Below are 22,694 nucleotides of genomic sequence, written 5' to 3' on the forward strand. Positions count from 1 at the left end.
GGTCCCAGTTCTAACAAGCCTATGTAGCATTCAGTCGAGTGAAAAGGATAAGAGATCTATATATACTTGATTTTAGTCCTAAAAAGATCAAAGTAGATAAGAATGTAGAAAGAGAAATGATACGATTACGAGAATCACCTCTAGAAAATCCAAATATACGGAAGATAACTCAATTACCATTAAAACATTCATTAAAAATTGAAAAAAAAGATACTGAGATGTGATACTTTCCAGCGGTCGAAAGTACTTGCGCGCTCTGCTTGCGCACTAGTAGGCCATTTATGGCCTACTAGTGTGCAACAAGCAAGTATGCACTCGGCAGAGTGCAGTTCTAGTTGGTTCTGCAACCTCCAGGCTTTCTGTTTCTCTCGACAGAGTGCTAGAAGAGAGTGAGAACAGTAGCTCGGGTTACAGAGCAGATGTGTTGTAGCGTCCCCCTGGGTGACTCTCAACAAGGCCTCTTGTGACCTTGTAGCCTACAGTGTATCTCAGTCCACAGCAATGCATGACAACACCACCCTCTGTAGTCTGTACTGGATCTCACCACAAGCCTGGCAAACAAGCTCCTGAGTCCTGACATTTTGATTACATTTCATACATTTTATATATGTACATACATGGTGGTTATTTTAATGGACACTATAGGCTATAATATATATATATATATATATTTAAATATAACTGATATCTCATGTGCAATGATTTTATACGAATATAATATACATCGCAAATTATCTGTTGTGATGCATATAGTCTGTTGAATATATTCATAGTTTTTCTAACTGAAGGTTTTTGCTATTTTATTAGAAATGTTCAACCTGGTCTTGTTAAAGAGAACATTTAAGTGTATTGTTTATTATTGTACAGTATTGTTGCATAGCTGGAACAAGGACAACGAGCAGACAGAGTGGGTTGTTGCTTAGCCTACCATTGCTTTATTTCTGCACAATTATACACTGCTAATTCAACACCTTTTCTCTCGTGTGTGTGAATGGATGGCCTCATTTACAGTAGGTCGTCCAGAATACCCATCTGCTGCATTTGAATTAGCCAACTTCATCAGGTTATGCCTTAAGGCCAGTGATTATGTTTTTAACATTGGAGAGTTATGTATCCTTTATTCCTGGGTGAAAATTAACCATGTATTTTACCACATTTTGTGTTTTGAACATACATGAAAATACATTTTATAAAAACTGAAATAATAAATAAATAAATAATAATAATAATAAATATTAAATTAATCAACTGATAATACAAGCAAGAGAGTTTTTCCATGGTGTTTGGAGCAGGCAGCCATTATGTTTACCACTGAGCGTAAAAGTGCACAGGCCAGAGTGACCTGTTATTATTTGAAGGCTTCTCTTCAAATCACCCTTCAAATCCACTGCAATTACGTTAAAAAAAATCTGTATACTTCCCTGCACCTTTGTGGGCTTATAGATCTGCTGTATTCAAGGGAAAGGAGGGGGCCAACAACAGACCCCTGGAGGGGTCAATGAAGTATTTAGAGTTTAAGTGGTTAATATCTCGGACAAGTAGATTTTACTCCTGCCTGGTATTCCCACTGCAGAGATATTTTGAGCTGATTCTTCAGAAATCATATCTGGGTTCTTGTGCATCTGTATTTTTAATATCCAAAAACTCATAACCCACTTGCTGACTTCAGTGGGAGATTCATGTTTTGTCTTACAATATGTTGCAATTCCACAGCCCATTGGCTGTTTGATTACAGTCACTAGTGTATACTATTACTATATGGACCTTTGAACAGTACTACACACAAATATTAAAGGTAGATTAAGTGATATTATTTTGGTTAAAACAATGTTCTTTCCTTGCTTAGAGTGTTCAATAACAGGGGTCTCACTCCCTCTCCAGCTCCAACCAAATTAACCTTTACATCCCTAGTTTGCATTGTGCCATGGCAACATCTTTATTTAGTTTTGGGGTATTTTTTTCCCCCAATTGTCAGATCTACAAGCAAAGTGTCACACAAAAAATAACATGTTTTTGAATAATGCTGCCCAGACAGATCAGTGTTTTCGTCAAGGCAACTGGATCTTTAATTACTTAATGATTCAGCTTGCAAAAAATGAAGTGATTTTTAGATAATTCAAGAAATCAATGCTAAAACAGTTAATTGACAAAAATGAACACACAATTAATGATTGTTCTATTTGCATGCATGGGCACTTTCTGTAAACGCACTCATTAGGGCCTTCTTGCATCGAAACCCCTCCTCCCTGTTCTCACAGCCTTTCATTGGTTGACCTAGTGGGGTTGGCATGGAAACGTGGAATGAAGCATGCTAAATTAGGCTCTAAGGAAGCACATCCTCTCTCCAGAGGTAGACATAGACTAAAGGCAGACACAAACAGCATCCAGTACACCGGCGGTTCTCAAACATTTTCCCGTCAAGGATTTGGTTGAAGACCACCATCTGAAAATAATTGTGCGCCAGAAGATGTGTGTTATTTTCCCTGTCCCCATGACTGCCTCTGCATGCATTATGCATGTTGCAATTTGTAAAACATTATGTGGGACAAGACGATTTTCTTAGGCTAAATAGTAGCCTTTCATGACGATGCTGAAACAGTTTGTTCCTTCCTTTATTCTGTTATCTTCCTTACCCAAGGCCAGTGTTTAGTTATCACAGTAACGGGCATGAAAACACTGTGGGAAATCATGTGAGCAGCTTTCAGAGGTAGTAATTATTGATGAAACCTCTTCTTTAACCGCTGGAACCCTATTATACACTCCCACCACGTTGTGAGCTTCTAGATCTGCTATTTTCTCTGAATGTTTGCCCCAGAATAGGGTTCATGTGGTTAAACTAAGAATACTAAAGACATATGAGCAGGGCTGGCAGGAATTGTTTTACAGCAGCACAGTATAGTGTACCAGACCAGTGTGCCGGAACAGAATAGCTCTGCTACCTACAGTACATACAGACACTGAATGAACAGGCATCATGTGATCTGTATACAGCTTCCTGTCTGCCACGCAGGAGGTTTTTACAACGCATGACGTAATTCATCACAGCCAAACACGTGATCCCCCAGTTTACCCTCAGCAACCAGCTGTACCTGTGGGGAGTCATCTTGTTTTTTCTTCCAAAATGATATATAGGTATGAAGAGATTCACTACAAGAAAAGATAATAATTATTATTAAAAATTATTTGAAATACATACACATTGTAGTAAAATGTAAAATGTGAATAAGTATAATCCTTTGTAGAAATAAATAATTTTGACATACTGAAAGATGACCCCCCCCCCCCCCTCCCCATATACTTCATCGTACAACGAACAAAATAGCCCTTCTAGTGATTTTTTATGAGCTTCTAGATCTGCAATTTTTCCTTTTTCTTGTTTTTTTTTTTTTTTTTACATTTTGAGAATTTATTGGCATAAGGGAGGACACTTAAACATATTGTAGGGAGGACCGGCCGGCGTGCAGGCAGACCAAGTCGCCACGCTCCTATCACACCATAGCCCTGACACAACTTCACCCTGTTTTTCGCACTTACTCCATTTACCCGCACAAGCAAAATTGTGGCCCGGGGGTCAGCAGCACTTTATATTTAAAATCTGAAAGTTTCTGTAGACATTAACGTTGTAAATTGAGCAAGGGCGTAAAATAGGTTGAAGTTCCGCCATGACGCTCGTGATAGACGAGCGTCTTGTGAACCGTGGCTAAAGTCACTATGACTCAGCCATAACCATATAAGGAGTTCCCAATGCAGCTACGCCCAAAGAGGACTGACAGATAGATATATAGGACATTGGTCAGATTGCCAGTGCAACAGAGATCTCCATATGCATATCAGTCAGATTGGTGGTGCTATACGTGTGAGGGCTGCATAGCTGCCAGAACTCTAGATGCGAGGGTGACGTAGTGGCCCGAACCTCTATAGTTATTCAATTGTGAGACTTTTTTTTTTTCAAGTTAACCACCATATTGTCAATATTTTACACATAATCATTACGAGCAGTCAAGTGTGAAGTGAGGGGAGCTCTTATCATTGTACTGTCGTACATCATCCTACATCATCTCATTCCAGCCAATCAAAATTTGCGTCCTCACCTTCGTCATCCATGTTTGTGTTACGCAATGTTTGTGTTTACACAAACACTCAAAATTGTCCATTCATTGTCAATGGAATGTAATGTTTGTGTAGGACAAAATGTGGGTTACACACACCAAAAGCTGGACATAGGAGAGGCTATCGCCCCTCAAAAAGAAAATGTGAAACACTATTTTGGTGTTATTTTTGGGATGTAAATTAATAAAATCTGCTTATAATAATAATTGGCTAAGAATATAATGGATAGCCACAGCCCTATTCCAATATAATCGGTTCATTTTAATCCCAAATGGCCAGCATTACATGATGGATCCCACATCAGTACTCGGAGTCTTGAGACGGAGCCCGGAGCTAATATTGTTCCTTAATCATTGTGAGGTTATGGAACAGGCTGTTTTCACTCTGTTTTGCCCCTGACGTATGTACATCAGAAGGCGATGCGGTAAAGTCCTCGTGTTCTTCCTGGCTAAAGTGTTAAAGCTCTCTTCTCTTCCTCATGTCCTCTGGCATTGCGCAGCGAACAGAGGGTCTATTTGTGTGTTTGCCGTACGTAATGCTTTATTTATAAAAAACATCCGTCCTGATTCCCAACACCAGACCCCCTCCTGACTCAGATCAGCCCTCCGAACCTCAAACTATTTCAACCTTGCTAAAGGGTCTGGCCTGAGGAGAGTTGAAAGGTCAGGTGTGTGTGGGGCACACCGGTATAGCTGACCCCTCCTTCCAGGCTAAAACCAATTTCATCATCATAGGCATCCGTCCGTCAGTGATGACGATGGATTGCCCCTGAGTGGTCAGGTTTTCTTGCAGTGGAACCACTTTAGAAATGCCATAAATGTTAGATGTTAAAAGAAAACACATTATGTATTCTAAAATATTGGCAAATTTTGGAATTTGTAAAGTTTCAACACAATAGTCTCCTTGTTTTACTTGCTTGTTGGTTAAGGACGTTTAATTTTAATTGTATTAACAAAGAACTTCTCTGTAAGTCTTTATTCTGTCTGAATGGCATTTCCATTCTTCTCCCCTCACGTTGAATAATTATCAGCTCCTCCACATTTCTGTTGTGTGTGTGTGTGTGTGTGTGTGTGTGTGTGTGTGTGTGTGTGTGTGTGTGTGTGTGTGTGTGTGTGTGTGTGTGTGTAGTATACAGTACACACTAGGCTAAGAATAGCTCTGACACATTTGTCAAACATCTTTTTCCTGATTAGCACAGTTGACCACAATTCACTGTGTTTCTCTCCGACAGCTGATTGGCTGAGGCTCTGCTGACATTCATGCATGGGCTAATCGGGTCACTGAGCATGGATGGAGCTTGCAAAGAGGAAGACAGTGGAATGCCACCATTTCTACATGGCAAGCCTGAGTGGAAATGTGTTGCTGAAACAGACAAAATGCTGCCCCCTCCCTTCTCTCCCTTCCTTCAGGCCTTAACCACTTTCAACCTGGTTGCAATCTAATTTGGACATGCAATTATAGACAACAGATGGGGGTCCGTAACACATGCTGTAGCAATGCTGGGGTCCTTGACATGAAAATGTTTGGGATACTTGTGTACTTCTCCCATGCAAATGGAAGTATTTCAGCACTTTGATGTGACTACATAATACTCTATCTAGCAACTGATTAGTCTGTTAACTTCTGGGAAATGCACAGGTCCTGATGAAAACATCCTGTGTGTGTGTGTGTGTGTGTGTGTGTGTGTGTGTGTGTGTGTGTGTGTGTGTGTGTGTGTGTGTGTGTGTGTGTGTGTGTGTGTGTGTGTGTGTGTGTGTGTGTGTGTGTGTGTGTGTGTGTGCGTGCGTAGAATGCTCAATAGGCCCTGCTAAAGTAAGTTGTTGTCATTGTACATTTGCACATATGACATTTGTCTGACATTTAAGAAGCCCTCCCTTGTCCTACACCTACAGTATACTTATGTAGGTTTTTACACTCACACAAACCCAGTCAATTCTCACCATATCTTAGAAAGGAAAGATGGGGGAAACAAACACTAAATATGATACAGTAGTAGGTCATTGAAAACAGGTGTCAAATTGCTACGGAGTACTCATATCATTTTATTGATTAAATAGGAAATGGGAACGACATAGATGAGAAATACAGATACGGATATTGTTCTCATCTTTAGGACAACTACAGCGTAGGATAAGGATAATGATACACATCTGTATAACAGTGGAAGTTCTTATCCAAGCATTCCTCGCAGCATCTGACTCCAAATTCCAGTTTTTCTCTACTGTCCACCTCAGACATAGCACAATCAGACTCTCACTGCATGGCTCACAGTGGCATTTGACTGTGTTTGTCCAGTAGGAGAGGGAGGTATGGGTATAGTTATAGGTATAGGGTAAGGAATAACAACACAAAAAACCCACTTGGAATATAGGGTGACAAATCCCTTGGGTTATAATGGCACATTTTCTGCTACATATAAATACAGTAGGTGTGGAATGTGAATGTTGCTGTGAAGATTATTTCATGGAGAGTCTGGTGCTCTGCTCATGACAGCACTGAGGTAAAAAAAGAAAAAAAAAAAGACTAGAATTATCAAAGAGACAAAGAAAACATTTGAAGGTTCTACAAAAAGTAACAAAGGTTAAAAGTGTCCTACAAAAGATCATTTTTTTTGTTCGTTTGTTCTGATAAGTCAGAAGGAAAAGCACCCTTTAAAAAGGCACTCACCTATGTTGTGTTGGCAACTGTCTGTACACTTACATTTTCCCACAAAGAACGTTTGCTTTGCTTATCTTTAGTTCTGATGTTGTCGTTTGTTCAGGTCTGCCCTTGAAGCCTACCTGAGTTCATGTCCGGTATTTAACCCAGCACCAATAAGGAGCCAGGCTGGGTTTGTTTGCTCTTGGCCCCCGACAGAGATGTTTTGTGCTTGAGTTGCTGTCAGCCCTCCCCTCCTCTCTCCTCTGCATGCTGTTTCACTGTTCATGGTGTAGTTGTGAAAGCCAAGAAATTATAGAGAGACGAGACAATAAATGCAGCAAAGAAGGACGTGTCAGCAAAAGGATGCTTGTGTAGTTGCATTGGACAAAACTAAGATCGATGGTCAAAGCCACAATTGTGGTATTTGTTGATCTTGTCCATTGTTTTCATTTTCTAATTTGGCTGCTCATGCTTGCAGCTGCAGGCTTATTACCAGCTCTGCGCACAGGGACCTTAGACACTGGTATCTTGGTACGGGGAGGCTCTTTAGCTTGAGGGATTTGGGATGCTGGGTGAGACTGAGCCCCGTGCTTCACAGGGATCTTTGATTCACGTGGTAATCCGCCGACGACCTTAGCCTGGTGAGGTTGACTCTGACTCTCCTCTTGGCTGTGCTTAGAGGCAGGCACTCCTGCCTCAGAATCGCCAATTCGATTTTTAACACGTGCTTCTTGCAGGTCAAGACGTGGCCGCTCCTCCATCACCGGAGTTGGTGGGTCCAAGCTCCCATCGCTCTCATCGTCAACATGCTGGTTGTCACGTAGGGGCAGCTTTCCTCCTCTGCCCCCTCCAACTACAGGGATTTTACTGAGTGTCCTTTTTTCTTTGCTCGTGGCCTGGATGTTTGCGCGGGACTCATTTAGCAGTTCTTCATATTTAGGGGATACAGTCTGGCCTCCCTGGCTATCCATGACATTTGGGATTACCAATCCCCCGTTGGTCTGACCATTGGCCTTGACCTTAGCAGAGGAGGTCAGGGGTTCACCAAGCAAAGGTGACAGGGTTGGAGCAGGACGGGTGATGAGGACAGGGGCAGTAGGTTTGAATTGAGGAGTTTCAGTTTGATAAATTGGTGTAGGAGTGGGGGCGTAGGAAGGGAGGGGTGGAGTAGGGGCAGGTACGGCGATCGGGACAGGGACAGTAGCATGAGCGGTGGTAGCTGGGGCTGTTATGCACTCAGGGGGCATCTTATCTAAACAAGCTGCTGCAAAAGAAGGGGTAGTGGTCTTTTCTAAAGAAAGAGGGGTGGAAGTTGGCACATGTTGGGGCTTAGTGGACGATATGGGAGCAGGAGTAGGTGCAACATCAAGAGGAGCCTTTGTTACTGGATCTGGGGTAGGGACAAAGGATGGAAGATCCTTAGTTTGGCCCAGTGGGCCAGGGCTATGTTTAGGCTGGAGAGGGGCTGCACATGGAGAGTCTGGGGCAGTGGTAGCCGTGGGACAAGTTGGCATCTTAGAGGAGGCAACTGGGGCCGGAGTGGGGGATGTCACAGCACAGTCGAATGACAGTGACGTCTGGGCTTTAGATTCAACTGCAACTGGAGTTATGTTAGGTTTGTAGGAAGACGAGCCCTGGATGGCTGAGGCATCCGATTTAGCTGGTGTAGTGGTAGTAAAAAGAACTGGAGTTTCATTGCTCAGGGTCACCACTGCCGATTTAGATATGGTTGGAGGTGGGGTAACTTTAGGGCTTGGTTTAATAACACTTGCAATGTTGGGCTTTGCTACAGGACTCATTGCGATATTTGGTGTAGCTTCAGGGCTAGGTTTATTTACTGGTGTAATGTTGGGTGTTGCTATGGGGCTCATTGCAACATTTGGTGTAGCTACAGGGATAGGTTTATTTACTGGTGTAATGTTGGGTGTTGCTACAGGGCTCATTGCAACATTTGGTGTAGCTACAGGGATAGGTTTATTTACTGGTGTAATGTTGGGTGTTGCTACAGGGCTCATTGCAACATTTGGTGTAGCTACAGGGATAGGTTTATTTACTGGTGTAATGTTGGGTGTCGCTAAAGGGCTCATTGCAACATTTGGTGTAGCTACAGGGTAAGGTTTACTCACAATATTTGGAGCAGCCTCTGGAGTCGATTTGGCAGTCGCAGCGCTAAGTACAGTGGCAGGAGGTATGACAAAAGGGGTTGTGATAGTAACAGAAGCAGGGCATGGGGTGGGTTTAATAGTTATCGCAGAGGGGGAAGACATTACAGGACTTGAATAGCTTGTTGACGTTATGGGTGCAGTGAAAGGTTTTGTTGTGACTATGGTGGTAGGGGCTGGTTTGAAGGGAGGAAATCCTTTTGAAAATGAAGACATTATTACAGGAGTTGAATAGCTTGAATAGCTAGGGACAGGGACAGTTACAGTTAAAGGTTTCATTGTTGCTGTGGCAATAGGGGTGGGATTGATTAAAGTGGTGGTGGCAGGTTCGGAGGCCAGAGTAGGGCCTGCACTAGACTTAATTGAAGGGGTGAAAGAGGAAAGTTTGGTTGTAATGATGGATGTGGAGGCGGGTTGGGTAATGGGAAAAGTGCTTACAGAGATTGGCTTTGCCGTAGAAGTTGTGGCAGGTGGACAAGAAGGTTTTGCTGTGGTGATGACACTGACAGAAGGAGATGCAGGTTTGGATGATACAGTTGGTAACGGGAGCTTCTCTCCTGCCCGTACTGGGCTAACTTTGCCCCATTCCGCTTCCACGTCCGCCATGAAGTCTCCGCCACTCGAGATCGAGTCAAACGTCAGGAGAGATGATATGTCTGCAAGCAAGTTGCTCAAACTGGTCTCACCTGGTTCCATAGGCGGTGCAGTTGTGGGTACAGGTGGCGGTACATCTTCAGGTGCCTGGGGAACTGTGGTCTCTGATAGGGTCATTGATGGGCTGTCCTGTGGTGTCAAGCGGCTGGCTGGATCACTGGTTTCTGTCTCACTCTCACTCTCTGAATCGGGGTCATCCAGACAGCGAGGCGGTGGCTTGGGGGTGAGACCCAGCTGCTCTTTGATGATCTCCACGCTGTTCGTGCGGGATGACATGAGCAGAGGACTAGGTGGTGTCGCTCCATCCTTGTCTTTCTGGCGAAAACCCACGCCGCCAAAGAGATTCTTCAGGCCACGGCGTTGTCGGCCCGCGGGATGGGACACCGTTTGCACGCGGCGGTCGTCTCCTCCTCGGCTGCGGCCTCCACGCAGTAACGACAGGAAGCCGAGGGACTTGACAGAGGCGGTGGAGCAAATAGACATGCGAGGAGGCGAGGCAGCCAGAACGCCATCTTCCCCAGACGACCCCTCCTCAGTTTGCCCGTTTTCCCCTGGATTCGCCTCTGCCACCTTCTCCTGCTCCGTCTCGGGCTCCTGCTCTGAACCCGGTGCAGCGTTCTCTGTTAATCCGTCCAGGGTTTTGCTCCTGGCAATGGATGGTTTGTTCCCTTCGCCTTTGCGGATGGAGAAGATGCTACCAGGCTTGCGTTTGCCAAATAGCTTGAATCCTTTTCGGATTTTGCCAGCAGGCTGGGGTTCGTCAGGCGGGGGGTCGACGCTCTCCGATTGTACATCCATCTTTTCTCTATTTGCCTCCCTCGCCTTTCTCTATATAACCCTATCACTTACTGCAGTAATTTCCACCCTATCAGCTGACTGAGATGTTATTAATTCTCACCTCTAGATCTTTTATTCTTCCACTCAGAAAGGCTGGCGTCGCCTCCGTTTGCCTCCGTTTTTCTGTCAGTTGTCTATTCCTACCTCCCTCTGCCTAGCATTCCCATCCAACCCTTTCTCCTCTATTTCTCCCTTCAAACCGCCCCTCCCCTTTGCCTCTTTTTCTCTGGCTGCCCTCGCTGGTCGCCATAGCAACTGAGGAGCTAAGCAGCTTTCGTCAGCAATGCGGAGCCAGAGGCTGTCATCCACCCACCCCAAAACACAGCTTTCTCTTTAACTCTCTTATTCTCTCACATGCTTCATGTCTACCCCCCTCCTTCTCCCTCGGTGTCTAACTACTTTGTTTACATAACAAGTATGAGGGAATAATCCATTAATAGGACTTATTATAGCCTACTCTTTTATTCCAAATACTCTGACCTGATATAACCACTTGAAACAGAATGAGGTGCTCTAAATATTATATGCAGATATTTTCAAATACATCTTTTGGCCAGTTTTAGCATACCGATACTCGGGAACATTCGAATAGATACTGTATTTTTGCATTTATCAGAACAGAGCTTGTAGGTCTGCTATAGTCTGCTATAGTCTAACGGCTGACATAGAAACATAGCTTTTTCAGAAAACAGAAAAAAGGATGTAGAAGACATTTTTAGAATCTTATCTCAGGTCAGAATGGGTTAAAGACAAAGTACATCATTTGAACAAAACATTATCATTGTGTCAGATAGCATAATGTTGTCCGTTTTTAGAAGTTGGTAGATTTGGTTGACAAATTAAAATATTTATTTTTAAGGAAGCATTGTCGGTCAGTCATGGTGAGGTCCATGGCAGAAAGTCTACCGTCAGTCAAAATGTACTGTCCATAAAAGGTTGTCAATACTGGAATGAGCTCCCTCTCTCACTGAGGGAGATCCCCACTTTCACAGCTTTTAAAGGACAATTGAAACAATGGTTAAAAAAGAATGATCTTGTGATCATGTATGACGCTTAGTCCAAAATAGAGTAAACCTACCCTAATAATAGTTTAATCTTTTCTTATTTTTTTATTCTTACTAGTCTTATTACGTTTGAAATGTACTAGGTATTTGTATGCTATGTTCTGTATGTCAGTCCTGTTTGTATGTTTGATGTCTGCAGTGGGGACTACAGATGGAAATAAGCATGATTTTGCATTTTTTTATGTAATGTTCATCAATATACACTAAATAAACAAATAAAGTAAAATAAAAGTAAAGTCAGTCGGCCGCGGTCCATCGGTTCTTCTGTCCAACACTTTGGACCGAAACTAAATATCTTAAACTACTTCCTGGATTGCTAAGAAATGTTATTTGCACATACTCCCTCTCCCTGGAGGATGAACATACTCTTATTCTGGTGACCTCTCGTGCTCTCTTTTCCTCTATAGCAGGGGTTCCCAAACCCCCCAAACTGACACTAATTTGCCCCGCGGCTAGGGACTAATTAGACTAATTAGGCTTTAGCAGACATTCTCAACCCATTTAATTGTTTAACTCGGAGAGTGTACTAATGGAACCAAATGGGTTCCATTTGTACATTCTCTGAGTTACAGACCCATAAGGGTCCATTTGGTTCCTAATCATCATTTAGCTGGGGACCTCCTGGAAGTCCCTCAAGGACCCCTAAGGGGCCCCGGACCACACTTTAGGAACCACTGCTCTATAGCACTCTTAAGCCTGATTCATAGTTTGTCACACGATGGTGTCACATGCCGAAAATGGCAGATCTACAAGATCACAACGTGTCACATCCGCGACACATTGTGAGCTCGTAGGTCTGATATTTCTTTTTTTGTGGTTTCTTTCTTGATCTGTAAAAGAGACACCCCAATTCCAGCACTAATAATGATTTTAAATTAAGCTTTTCAATGTTAAGCCATATTAGTGAGGATGGCAATGTCTGTCACAACCATTTGGGTTGGGTGTAAGGAGCTGCATGGACTCAAGGGATTACTAGAGGAGCCCTTAGACTGAATTTTAGCTTGGCAAAAAAATAATCACATCTCCCATTACAGATTTCAAGAGGAGGTTCAGTGTTCAGGTTTTACAACAACGTTGTTTTTGATCACTCCGTGCTCTGACCACTTCTGGTGTGCTATCCTAATAAGATCGTCACACTTGGATATAAAGCCATTTTCTTGTTTTTAATCTCTCATATGCCTCACACAGATCAGATGTTTTTATTCTCTCATATGCCTCACATAGATCAGATGTTTTTATTCTCTCATATGCCTCACACAGATCACGGTCACAAATATTTCAGGCCTACAGCCTTCATCAGATAAAGGCTGCTTTCAGACTTAACATTTCAGAACATATTTAAATATCTCTATACATTGCCACACCACATAATCGATTACAGTATAGTATAGTATTTGTACAGTATATACAAATGGATCATACTCTCTGTGAAGTGTAAGGTTTGTGTGTTCTCCAGTTGGTGTGGTGTGAGCACCCCCTCTGGTGCAACACCATGGTGAAAAATAAATGGAGTTAAACAGGGTGGTAGCTTGGCATGCAATGCATAATATACTGTATTTGGAAAAATAATGAATTATGTAGCGTAGCGAAATATTATACATTTAGCATCATGTTGAATAATATCATTATCAGAAGTGTGAATTACCACACTTTTGCATAATGGTGGTATATGACATTTATATGTAAACATATTCTCATCTTTTTGGTATGTTCCGTATGGGTGTGTATGTGCGTTATGTTACTTATTTACTATATACCCTGACTGGGGGAAAAAAACAGGTGTGTGAATTCTGTACAAACCTAGTGGCAAACTGGCAAAGTCACATTAACATCATGATCCACATCAACGACATCCCTGATGTCAGTGGCGACAGCAGTGTATAACACAGTACCACAAATATGTCACATAAATCAAACTATTGTAATGCAAGTAAGATTAGGTACTGTATGACAAACATGCACTTGATCCACAGCCAAGTGTGTTGTAGCCAGACTGGCCATTGACAGCCGCTGGTCAGTGAGAACTGCACATAATGCTGTAACTGATTGGTTGTGAAGTTCTAATACAGTCCATATGTTCCAAAGAGCTGAGATATAGCAGACATAACTTTTTATCTTCAATAAGATATTTAATATGTAATATTATAATAATAAGAAAAAAACAAATCCTTCCAAATATGCTACTGTATACACATTCCCAGAACAGTTTCAAGTTTTTTCTAGAATATTCCACAAATAAATGAGCTAATAAAAAGGCCCTGTACCCAGTACTCATCCCCCTCATCCCAGAGTTAAGTGTCCAGGGGCCTACAATACATATACCACCATGGTGACATAGTTTGTTGTACAGTAAGTTACTATTATAACATCCTCAGACATCATGCTCCTGGCCTGCAGTCTGGAGGTAGTACTTGATGTTGTCGTTGTTGTCGTCCTCCTCAGTGCCAGAAGGAAGAGGGTCATATGTACGACGATACAGCAGCCGAGTGACCAGAGTGATGATGAACATCTCCGCTATCATCATCTGCTGACTCAACACTGTAGCGCAAATACAATGCATTAATGAGAGATGTAAATACTGTAAGAACTGTAGCACAAACAAATCAATAGACAACACTGTGACACAAACACACATCAATAGTTTTAGGGCCCTATCTTGCCTTATGCCTTACCTAATTGGGCTTTTTATTTTATTTTTTTATGCGATGGTTAAAGTGCTGGGGTAAGAAGTACCATGACATGAAACCAAAGAACAGATAGGGGCTGAAGACATTGTGGCCCAGGCGGTGGCGTAACCGTCTGGGCACCCGACTTGTAATCCAGTCGCAGTGTGCCGCGGGTTCGACTCCCGAGCCCGACACGGCCTTTACTGCATGTCTTCCCCCATCTCTCTCCCGTTTCCTGTCAGCCTACTGTCTGTCCCTTCAAAAAACCAATAAAAGTATCTTAAAAATAAAATACATTGTGCTGCTTCCACTGCCCTGCAGATGAGAGACACTGTACTTACTGGAGCCGCGAGCCTGGGAGGAGAAGGGAGGTGCACATGCAATGGTTCCATCCAAGGCCAGGATGTTTATGATGGATGTTTGCAGCTGGCTCAACACAAGCACCAGCTATGGAGGCATATAGTAAATAGTAGTAAAAAGATCAGTTACACTAGTGGTTTTCAACGTTGTATTGTGCCCAAGGCACACCAATGAGGAAATCATAATCTCTGGCAACTGATACAGTATGTTGTTGATGTCAGCATTGTTTAAACCAGGAAATGGAGACTCACTTGATACATGGCATACTTGGGTATCATCTTGAGGCTGCGGATGACATTGCAGCTATGCATGAACACGATGCCAACAGGCCAAAGGGAGGTGATGGTGAGGACACCGATGAATGGATTGATCCAGATTGCTGTGCCGGTGATCTCTAGCTGGACAAGGACATGACATATTCCATTTAGGCATAGTGGGCGTTGAACATCATGTAAAGTTCACATGACGTAGCCACGGAAGCCTTTCAATAACTTACATCAGAAAGATCAAAGTTCCCATTGGTCCACAGTATTATGGAGAGGACAGAGAGTACTGTCTTTAAGATAGCATACTGAAGAGCCCCCAACTTAAGCAGGAATATCATTCGCCTGCATGTTGAAGAACAAAAAGTGACCAACATTACTGACTTCATCATCAGACAAAAACACCAAGTCAATGTATTAGATCTAAAAACAGTGGTTCATGGTCATGGAAATGAACAAGACTGAACTAAAAATGATTATTACATTACATGAGAGAAACATTAATACCTATATTAGTATAGTGCTGCACAAATGTGAATTGAGAATTGAGATCACGATTCTCACACAATTCTCCATGAAACCTTCCATGAAAATATTTATTGTCTTTATAGTCTGTAGTTGCTGAACATTACAAAATGTAGCACCTGGAGCCAACTATACTGTGACAACATCAAAGTGCTTGAATGAAATCTCTCAAAGCAAAAACACAAGTCACTAAAATGAATCGGACAGTCAACTATATATAGTGCTGCACCATTTTCCACGATTCTTCTCAAAGTAAGATTGCAATTGCATACTGTAGGTGTCTGAATCTACTGTAGATATTGATATTTTTTAGATTAATTGTGCAGCACTATCCTTGACACTTTTCTTATAGTAAAGGTTAATTTACTAACTCAATCAACTGTATAGACCGCGTAATCCAGATGAAAGTATATTAGGTACAGGACATTGTCTACTGCACCAAAACACCAAAATACTGAATGAGATGGCCCCAGCTAGTTGATCAAGCTAAATCATATTGTTATTAAGATTATTCAACACACAATCACGCATGTGCACAGCTGTGGCAAACCAGGGGAAACAGCCAGGCCTATTCCCCACAGAAGGAGGCTGGGGGAAGTGATAAAGGGAGTATATCACCCTACAGGTATTGCTGGCAGCCAATGGGAGCCTGGACATGGACGCACCTGCAGCCAGTAAGGCAATCAACAGAAGCTTTTAAATAGCCGACGCCCAAGCTGCCTGGGGAGTCAGTTTGGACTAATGGAGGATTGAGGAAGCAGGAATCACTCTGTTCATGAGGAGGCTGGTATGAGGGATATCTCATAAGTGAGTACAAGATTGAACTCAAACCTTTGGACCCACTTGGATGTGCTGTGCGTGTATTGTGGCTCACCTGGTCTCGTTCTCTCTCCCTCCCTCCTAGTCCGACTGAACTCCACAAGGGAGAGCATACAGCTCTCTCCCCCACCTGAATACATTAGTTATAGCTCTCTCTCTCTGCTCTGCCCACAGGAAGCATAGAAGCCCAAGCCCCATACAGGAGGAACCCTAAGTTGATATTTTGCCCCGTTTTCCCCTTTCCCTAACAAGTTAATAAAAGACAATTTAAGTTACATGTTGAATCTGACTCTGAGCCTCTTATTTTATTGTGAATCTTGCCTATTCTCCCCTGGGTTGCCACAACACACACACACACACACACACACACACACACACACACACACACACACACACACACACACACACACACATTAGTGACATTACACAGAAAGTAATTGGATTGGAATTTCTGAACAATGAAAATTAGGTCATATTTTTTTTAAATGGATGCACATCATTTTGACATGAGAAGGGAGATTTATACTGTAATGCCAGTCGTGCACTGAAAATAGATGTACAAGATGCGATTATTAATAGATTTGCTATTTTTGGTGCACGACACAACACGCAACCAAGTAGGCTTCATATGCTTCAAGGGATGGAAGAGAGATGAAGGGTTAAATACCGTGTGATGGGCACGCGGGGTAAACAGAGGCAGCAGCAGCAACAGGGCCCGGTGCTAATATTAAAGGTCTGACCAGAGTTCCGCTTCAGAAAGCCATCAGTGCCTCCCAACTCCTCTATGATCAGAACCAGAATCTTGTACACCACCACTGCAAAGTAACTACAGAGTACGAGAGGTAATTACAGTAGAATATGGGCTTACTATAATGTACATGCATGCAACAATTCTGTCTCACACCAGACAATATAACAGACTGTGTTTTGAAGATTGTATATTAGATTTGAACTTCTACAGGACACAACCTCAGACCAGGCCAGGGACACCGTTTAGCGACCTGATGAATGCAAAGATACAGTGCGCTTGTGCATCAGTAAAGACCCTTAAGGGGATTGAAAGAGTCGTGTGCCGGTGTCACACACCAAAAATAGACAAGCTAGATCTGCTCTTTTTGGTGTGTGACACCAGTGCCAGTATAACTCACGCTTTACAGCTAGTTAAATTAACACTTGATTTTGCAGCATATATTGTTTTACTTTCTTCTTGAACTACATCCCACAACATCCTACTGTACTCCCTGTGATGTTTGTATTATTGCCACATAAAATGAAACACATAAAACATATTTATTGGGCTCCATAATGTGGTGGAACAACCTTGTAAATATTTCTTTCTGTACATTCCGCAACACGTTTTATGACCCACTGCTCATTCTGACAGGTGTAATGATCCGTTGAATGGTTAAGCATTACATTATGCCCACATAATGCTTTCACTTTGACGTTGCCTTCAGTAGAGTCCTCTTTTTTTTCTTTTAACTATAGATAAGAGGACACTGACTCAAGGGATGCAACCAGCAGATGTGTGCCAGGGTATTTAACAGTATGTCAGGTATGTAACGGGTATGTTAAAAAAAACACACACACACACACACACACACACACACACACACACACACACACACACACACACAGCGAAACTGGATAAGAAGGTGGTATAATGTGCAGTTATATAAGTTATATGAAGACAGAATGGAGTATGGAGCTATACGTAAATACTTGCGTAATGTAATTTAATGTGAACAGGAAGAAACTGCAGGACCGGTGCCCTGCAATATAACCTTTGTTCTGTGACATTCACCACTTTATATGGCTGCCAGATAAAGATTATGATTAAAATAACAATTGGCTGATTGTTGGGCTTCTCTTGAGAGAGAAATAGCCTAATTCTATCCATAGAAGCTGTGCTTTTACTTTTATTTTATTTCTTGGACTGGCTGTATTATAATGTTTTATTATGCTGCATTGTACCAGAGTTACATTCTGTACCACAGACAGTGTGTGTGTGTGTGTGTGTGTGTGTGTGTGTGTGTGTGTGTGTGTGTGTGTGTGTGTGTGTGTGTGTGTGTGTGTGTGTGTGTGTGTGTGTGTGTGTGTGTGTGTGTGTGTGTGTGTGTGTGTGTGTGTGTGTGTGTGTGTGTGTGTGTGTGTGTGTGTGTGTGTGTGTGTGTGTGTGTGTGTGTGTGTGTGTGTGTGTGTGCCCCCTTTCTGTATGATATTTTGGCATATTTCGATTAAAGTTCCTGGATAGCTCATGGTGAAAATAGAAAAATGGAACGTAAAGAAGAAGACAGCGCGCGTTGCTGTTTTGTTCACTGAATCCAGAGGGAGACAGCTAGCATATGGCAGGCAGAGGAGACAATACTCTGGGAGAGTTTAATTCTATGCCTGCAGGGACATGTGTGGGTACAGGGGTGGCACACAAGAAATAAGAACAGTTAAAGGATGTAACCTCTAATGAGGATTTTGTGCTGCTTCAAGACTTACACTGGATATTAACAATGACGATGACCCATGCCTCTATTGGTATTTGTTTCATCATTATTTTAAGAAATGCTTAGGTGCCCTTAAACCATACACTACCATAGATGAATATGAGACAATTTACCAGTTGGAGGTCATGTCTGTGAACATTACTGCCCTAGGGATCCACATCCCAAAGCAAGACATGGTGGCAATGACCTGAAACAGTTCAATAGAATTACAGTACACTCAGGAAATTGAAGTCTTCTTCCACTTCATCACTATTATTATTAGGGTTGTCCCCATCTGATCAATTGATTGTAAATCGGGGCCGATCATGTCATTTTCAAATGATCGGAATCGGATCGGATCCCTATAGTATCAATATATCAATATCATCATATTAGATTGGATATTGTCTGTGATTTTGGATATTGTACTATTGTGATATAAATATCGGATTGGACTTAAAATCCCATGATCGGAATCGGATCAGGACATCCCTAATTATTATCATCATCATCAACATGGAGCACTATTATTATCATTAATGGCCACTTCAATGCCTACTGGTGCGGCGCCGGTGACCCAAATAGTGGTGGTCTTCTTGGGATAGGGCAGTTTCCTGTACAGGTAAACACACAACTCCAGGTACAGCAGAAGGCACAGGGTGGACATGAAGGTGAGCATGCCATAGAGACACATCCCAAACATATCCAGATCTGGTTCAAAGGAGAACAGGAAGAAAGGATGGACAGGTTTCAGAATATAGATGAAATAACGACAGAGTTAAATCATGGTTACGTTTGTTAATTAGAAGGCCAATTTCCATCTATACTGTTCTTGACATTATTTGCCAGGCAACGTCGATTGAGCACGATGAGCAATGTTTTAACATTTTACAATGACATAGTTGTACACATCTGTAAGACTTAGTCTTATAGTTTTCTAATATTGTGATGGAGCTTCTACAACAAAACCATTGGGGGATACTGCCTTGCTCCAGGGCACTGCAATAGTTGAAATGTTTAGTGGTACAGTAGATTAGATTATGGGACAGAAGACTTTTTCCAATTCACTTTCCCTACCTTTGTTATCCAGGTTGTTGGTCACAAGCAGGCTCCTCTAATTTCTAGTCTACCACTTAATTAGCAACTCACTGATGATAAGTGATAACAATTAGACGTCGTCCATGCATAACCCTGGTCATTTAAGCTGTTTTCAATTGATTTTGAATTAGTTGGTTAGTTGAACATTAGGCCTATTATTGTTTTGGATTGGCTGGAAGCTGACTCACTCCTGTGTGCATATAAAATATATAAAATAGCTCATAATTCAATATCTTTTGTCCGTCTCAAAAGCAAGTTCATACCATATATTGATATGATATTACTGTGTGGGCATTTCCTTGCAATCTTATTAATTTGTCTTTATTATTGCTGTAGATTGATATCGAATGGAGATAATGTGAGTTATTAGGTCAGCTTCCTTGATAGTGAAACATTATCTCTTAGACACACAAAGATTAACTTACCCCTTATCACATCAATGGCCAATGGGGGTTCTTGTAAACAAGACGGATCAATCGTGCTGTTCAGGGCTTCCTCCATGACCAGTAGAAAGGATTTAAAGCCAAAACTAAGCGAAAAAATAATTAAAAAAACTAAAACAAAACAAAAAAAGCCTCAAAAGGGATATAGTTCACTTGAATGTATCTTCTTTCCAAACATGCAATAATTCTTGACTGTTGGCTTGTTAAAAACATTGATAAATATGTATATAACAGCTCAAAGTAGCACCTTGTTATTAGTTAGTTAGTGAACTTTCACCGTATGAGGCCTTTTTAAGGAAGGTATAATGAGTAAGGTTTCCTCAGTTTATGGGAACACCTCGGCCAATGGCTGAACCTGCCTCTCTCATTCATTCACTGAGTTTTCTTGGAGCAATACCCAACTATAGTGTAGTAGGAATGCGTATAGGTAGTAGAAGGAGCAGGACTTTGGTTCAAAGGCTGAAGTTTTAACCCACAGCGTGTTTAAAGAGGAATGACCTTTGTCAGGGTGTGTTTGTAGTCATTCCAAGACTTTATAGTCCCAAATGGGTGGAGTGGCTTTCTGGGAATCAAGAGGTCCCAGCAGGCAGCAGGGTTTGCCCCCCAGCCTTCCCAAAAGTGTCACTGAACCCCCTCTGCACAGTATACAGGGACTGTGAAGTTGCCACCATGGGTTACCACCAACTCAAGAAAGTGGTCCTAAACCATGCTGGCCAAACCCCAGCTGGACAGCTCTCAATGGTGGCACTGTGCCAGCCTATATGTACACAGCCTATGTGGGAGGAAGTGGGAGACTGAATCAAATCGGGGCAGCAGACCCCTGCCTGAATGGGTCATAGTCTGTACTTTTTTTTAAGGGGATATTCTACTGTTCTACGGTTCTTGGTTTACCTACAGTATGACCTAGATTACTATTTCTATGCAATTGGTGTATTACTGTACCTTTGTTGACCATGCTTATTGTAAATCGCTCTGGATTAAATTGTAAATTGTCTTGTCCCTGGTTGGTCACGTTCTAGCCCTCCCTTGGCATAGAAAGTAAAGCAACCCAAAGTTGTAACCTGTAGGAGATAACCATCTACAAGCAGTGTTTTACCACATTGTGTTTTAATGGTCTCACAAAACTGCAGGGCAGAGTCACCAAGAGTCACCAAGTTCCTCAGTGCGTCATCTTGGCACCTCGTTCACTGACCCTTGGGTGTGTGTGCTGTTCAGGAAGATGTTGCGTAAGCAAAGCACACTCCACCCAGATTCCACCTAGGGTTCAGTCACAACTCAGCGCTTCTTTCAACTAAGCACCTTTCATCCATATCACTTTAGTAGTACACAGTAAAATCATTGTTATATACGGCAACCTTCCCCGTGTTTCTTCACTGGTCCGATCCAGAAGAGTGCAGTTTGCCGGCCACTGCTACAGAGCTGACAATGAGGTTATATCTTCCCTTCTTCTCTGGAGTCCTGCCTCAGGGCGGACCAGAGGTAGAAAGCTGTCGTTCCCTGATGTCATCGCTAGGGACACGTGCTTCAGTAGGCAGGAACTGGGGGTGGGAATGAAGGGCCGGTGCTTCAGTAGGCAGGAACTGGGGGTGGCAATGAAGGACCGGGAAGTCTGGCGTAGCATTGTGGAATCCATGATCTCGACCGCGGTCGAAAAATGATGATGATGATTCATTTACAAAGAAAAAAACATACAAGTTACAATATGGAGACAGGAGATTGCCCGACAGCAACAATATGTTTGTTGCTTTTTCTACTTTTAACTTCCGCTATACATCCTAGTAACAAAACTGCTCATGACGGAACGTTCCGCCATATAGAATCCAACCGGCAACCGCTTTTGGCGGAACGTTCCATCATATCAGCATTATTATTGATATCAAACAGGATTTAATTTTTTTGCTTGGTCTTTCCTTCTTCAGCGATCCTAGGCGGGTTTTGTGCCGTTCACTTCTTGTATAAAAGCACACTAAAAAGCTGAATAACTCTAAATCTATGGAGCTCTCCATGGTTTTGACAAAAGCGCAATGTTCGGAGGTCTTTTCTGATTATCCGGTGATCCCAAATAGAACATTGGTGCTTTCTAGAGCATCATTTTAGCTCGCTAGCATTAGAAAGCAAGGCTTTTGCACACCTACAGGCTCGCTAGCATTGACACTAATTATTTAGCATCTAAGATGGGCGCCCAAACCTGACGTGCATCCAGCGTGCGTCACACTAAAACAAAGTAGATCCGGGTCGGCAGTCAAGCTTCGGCACTTGCGTCCACCAGGTGGCAGAAAGAATGGAAATGAAACCGGTGTGCTTTGGACAAATTTAATGCTTGGCATTAATACAAAAGATTAAACTATTTACAGTATGCTATTACAATGCATAAGGTCAGAGAATAACTGGTTAGTGCCACATTTGTCCCCAGAATAAATTCCAGAATAAAGAAAAAAAAGCTTCACATTACACCATAAAAAGCAAAGTAAAAAGCACATATGGCAATTTAACAACAGCAACATAAATAATAAATAATTATTCCAAACGCGTTCTAGATGCATGAAAATAAATAAAATGCAAAATGTAGTGCAGTA

The 22,694-nt window shown here is 42.3% G+C and overlaps 2 protein-coding genes across 2 annotated transcripts; both read right to left on the reverse strand.

Moving 5' to 3' along the window:
* Positions 1-6,316: 6,316 nt before the first annotated feature.
* Positions 6,317-10,364, reverse strand: LOC308327551 (uncharacterized protein; the record flags this gene model as incomplete). Its single annotated transcript, XM_080781072.1, has 3 exons — positions 6,317-8,278; positions 9,351-9,414; positions 9,489-10,364. The coding sequence occupies 3 exons, from the start codon at positions 10,362-10,364 to the stop codon at positions 7,197-7,199; spliced, it is 2,022 nt and encodes a 673-aa protein (XP_080637198.1). The 3' UTR covers positions 6,317-7,196.
* A 3,474-nt stretch (positions 10,365-13,838) lies between these two features.
* On the reverse strand, positions 13,839-20,176 carry LOC308327552 (organic solute transporter subunit alpha-like; the record flags this gene model as incomplete). Its single annotated transcript, XM_080781073.1, has 8 exons — positions 13,839-14,005; positions 14,475-14,580; positions 14,745-14,891; positions 14,990-15,101; positions 16,768-16,926; positions 18,712-18,785; positions 19,137-19,288; positions 20,101-20,176. The coding sequence occupies 8 exons, from the start codon at positions 20,174-20,176 to the stop codon at positions 13,839-13,841; spliced, it is 993 nt and encodes a 330-aa protein (XP_080637199.1).
* Between the last annotated feature and the right edge of the window lie 2,518 nt (positions 20,177-22,694).

This window comes from Protomyctophum bolini (genome assembly GCF_963924005.1).
Source record: "Protomyctophum bolini genome assembly, chromosome: 13".
NCBI lineage: Eukaryota > Metazoa > Chordata > Actinopteri > Myctophiformes > Myctophidae > Protomyctophum > Protomyctophum bolini.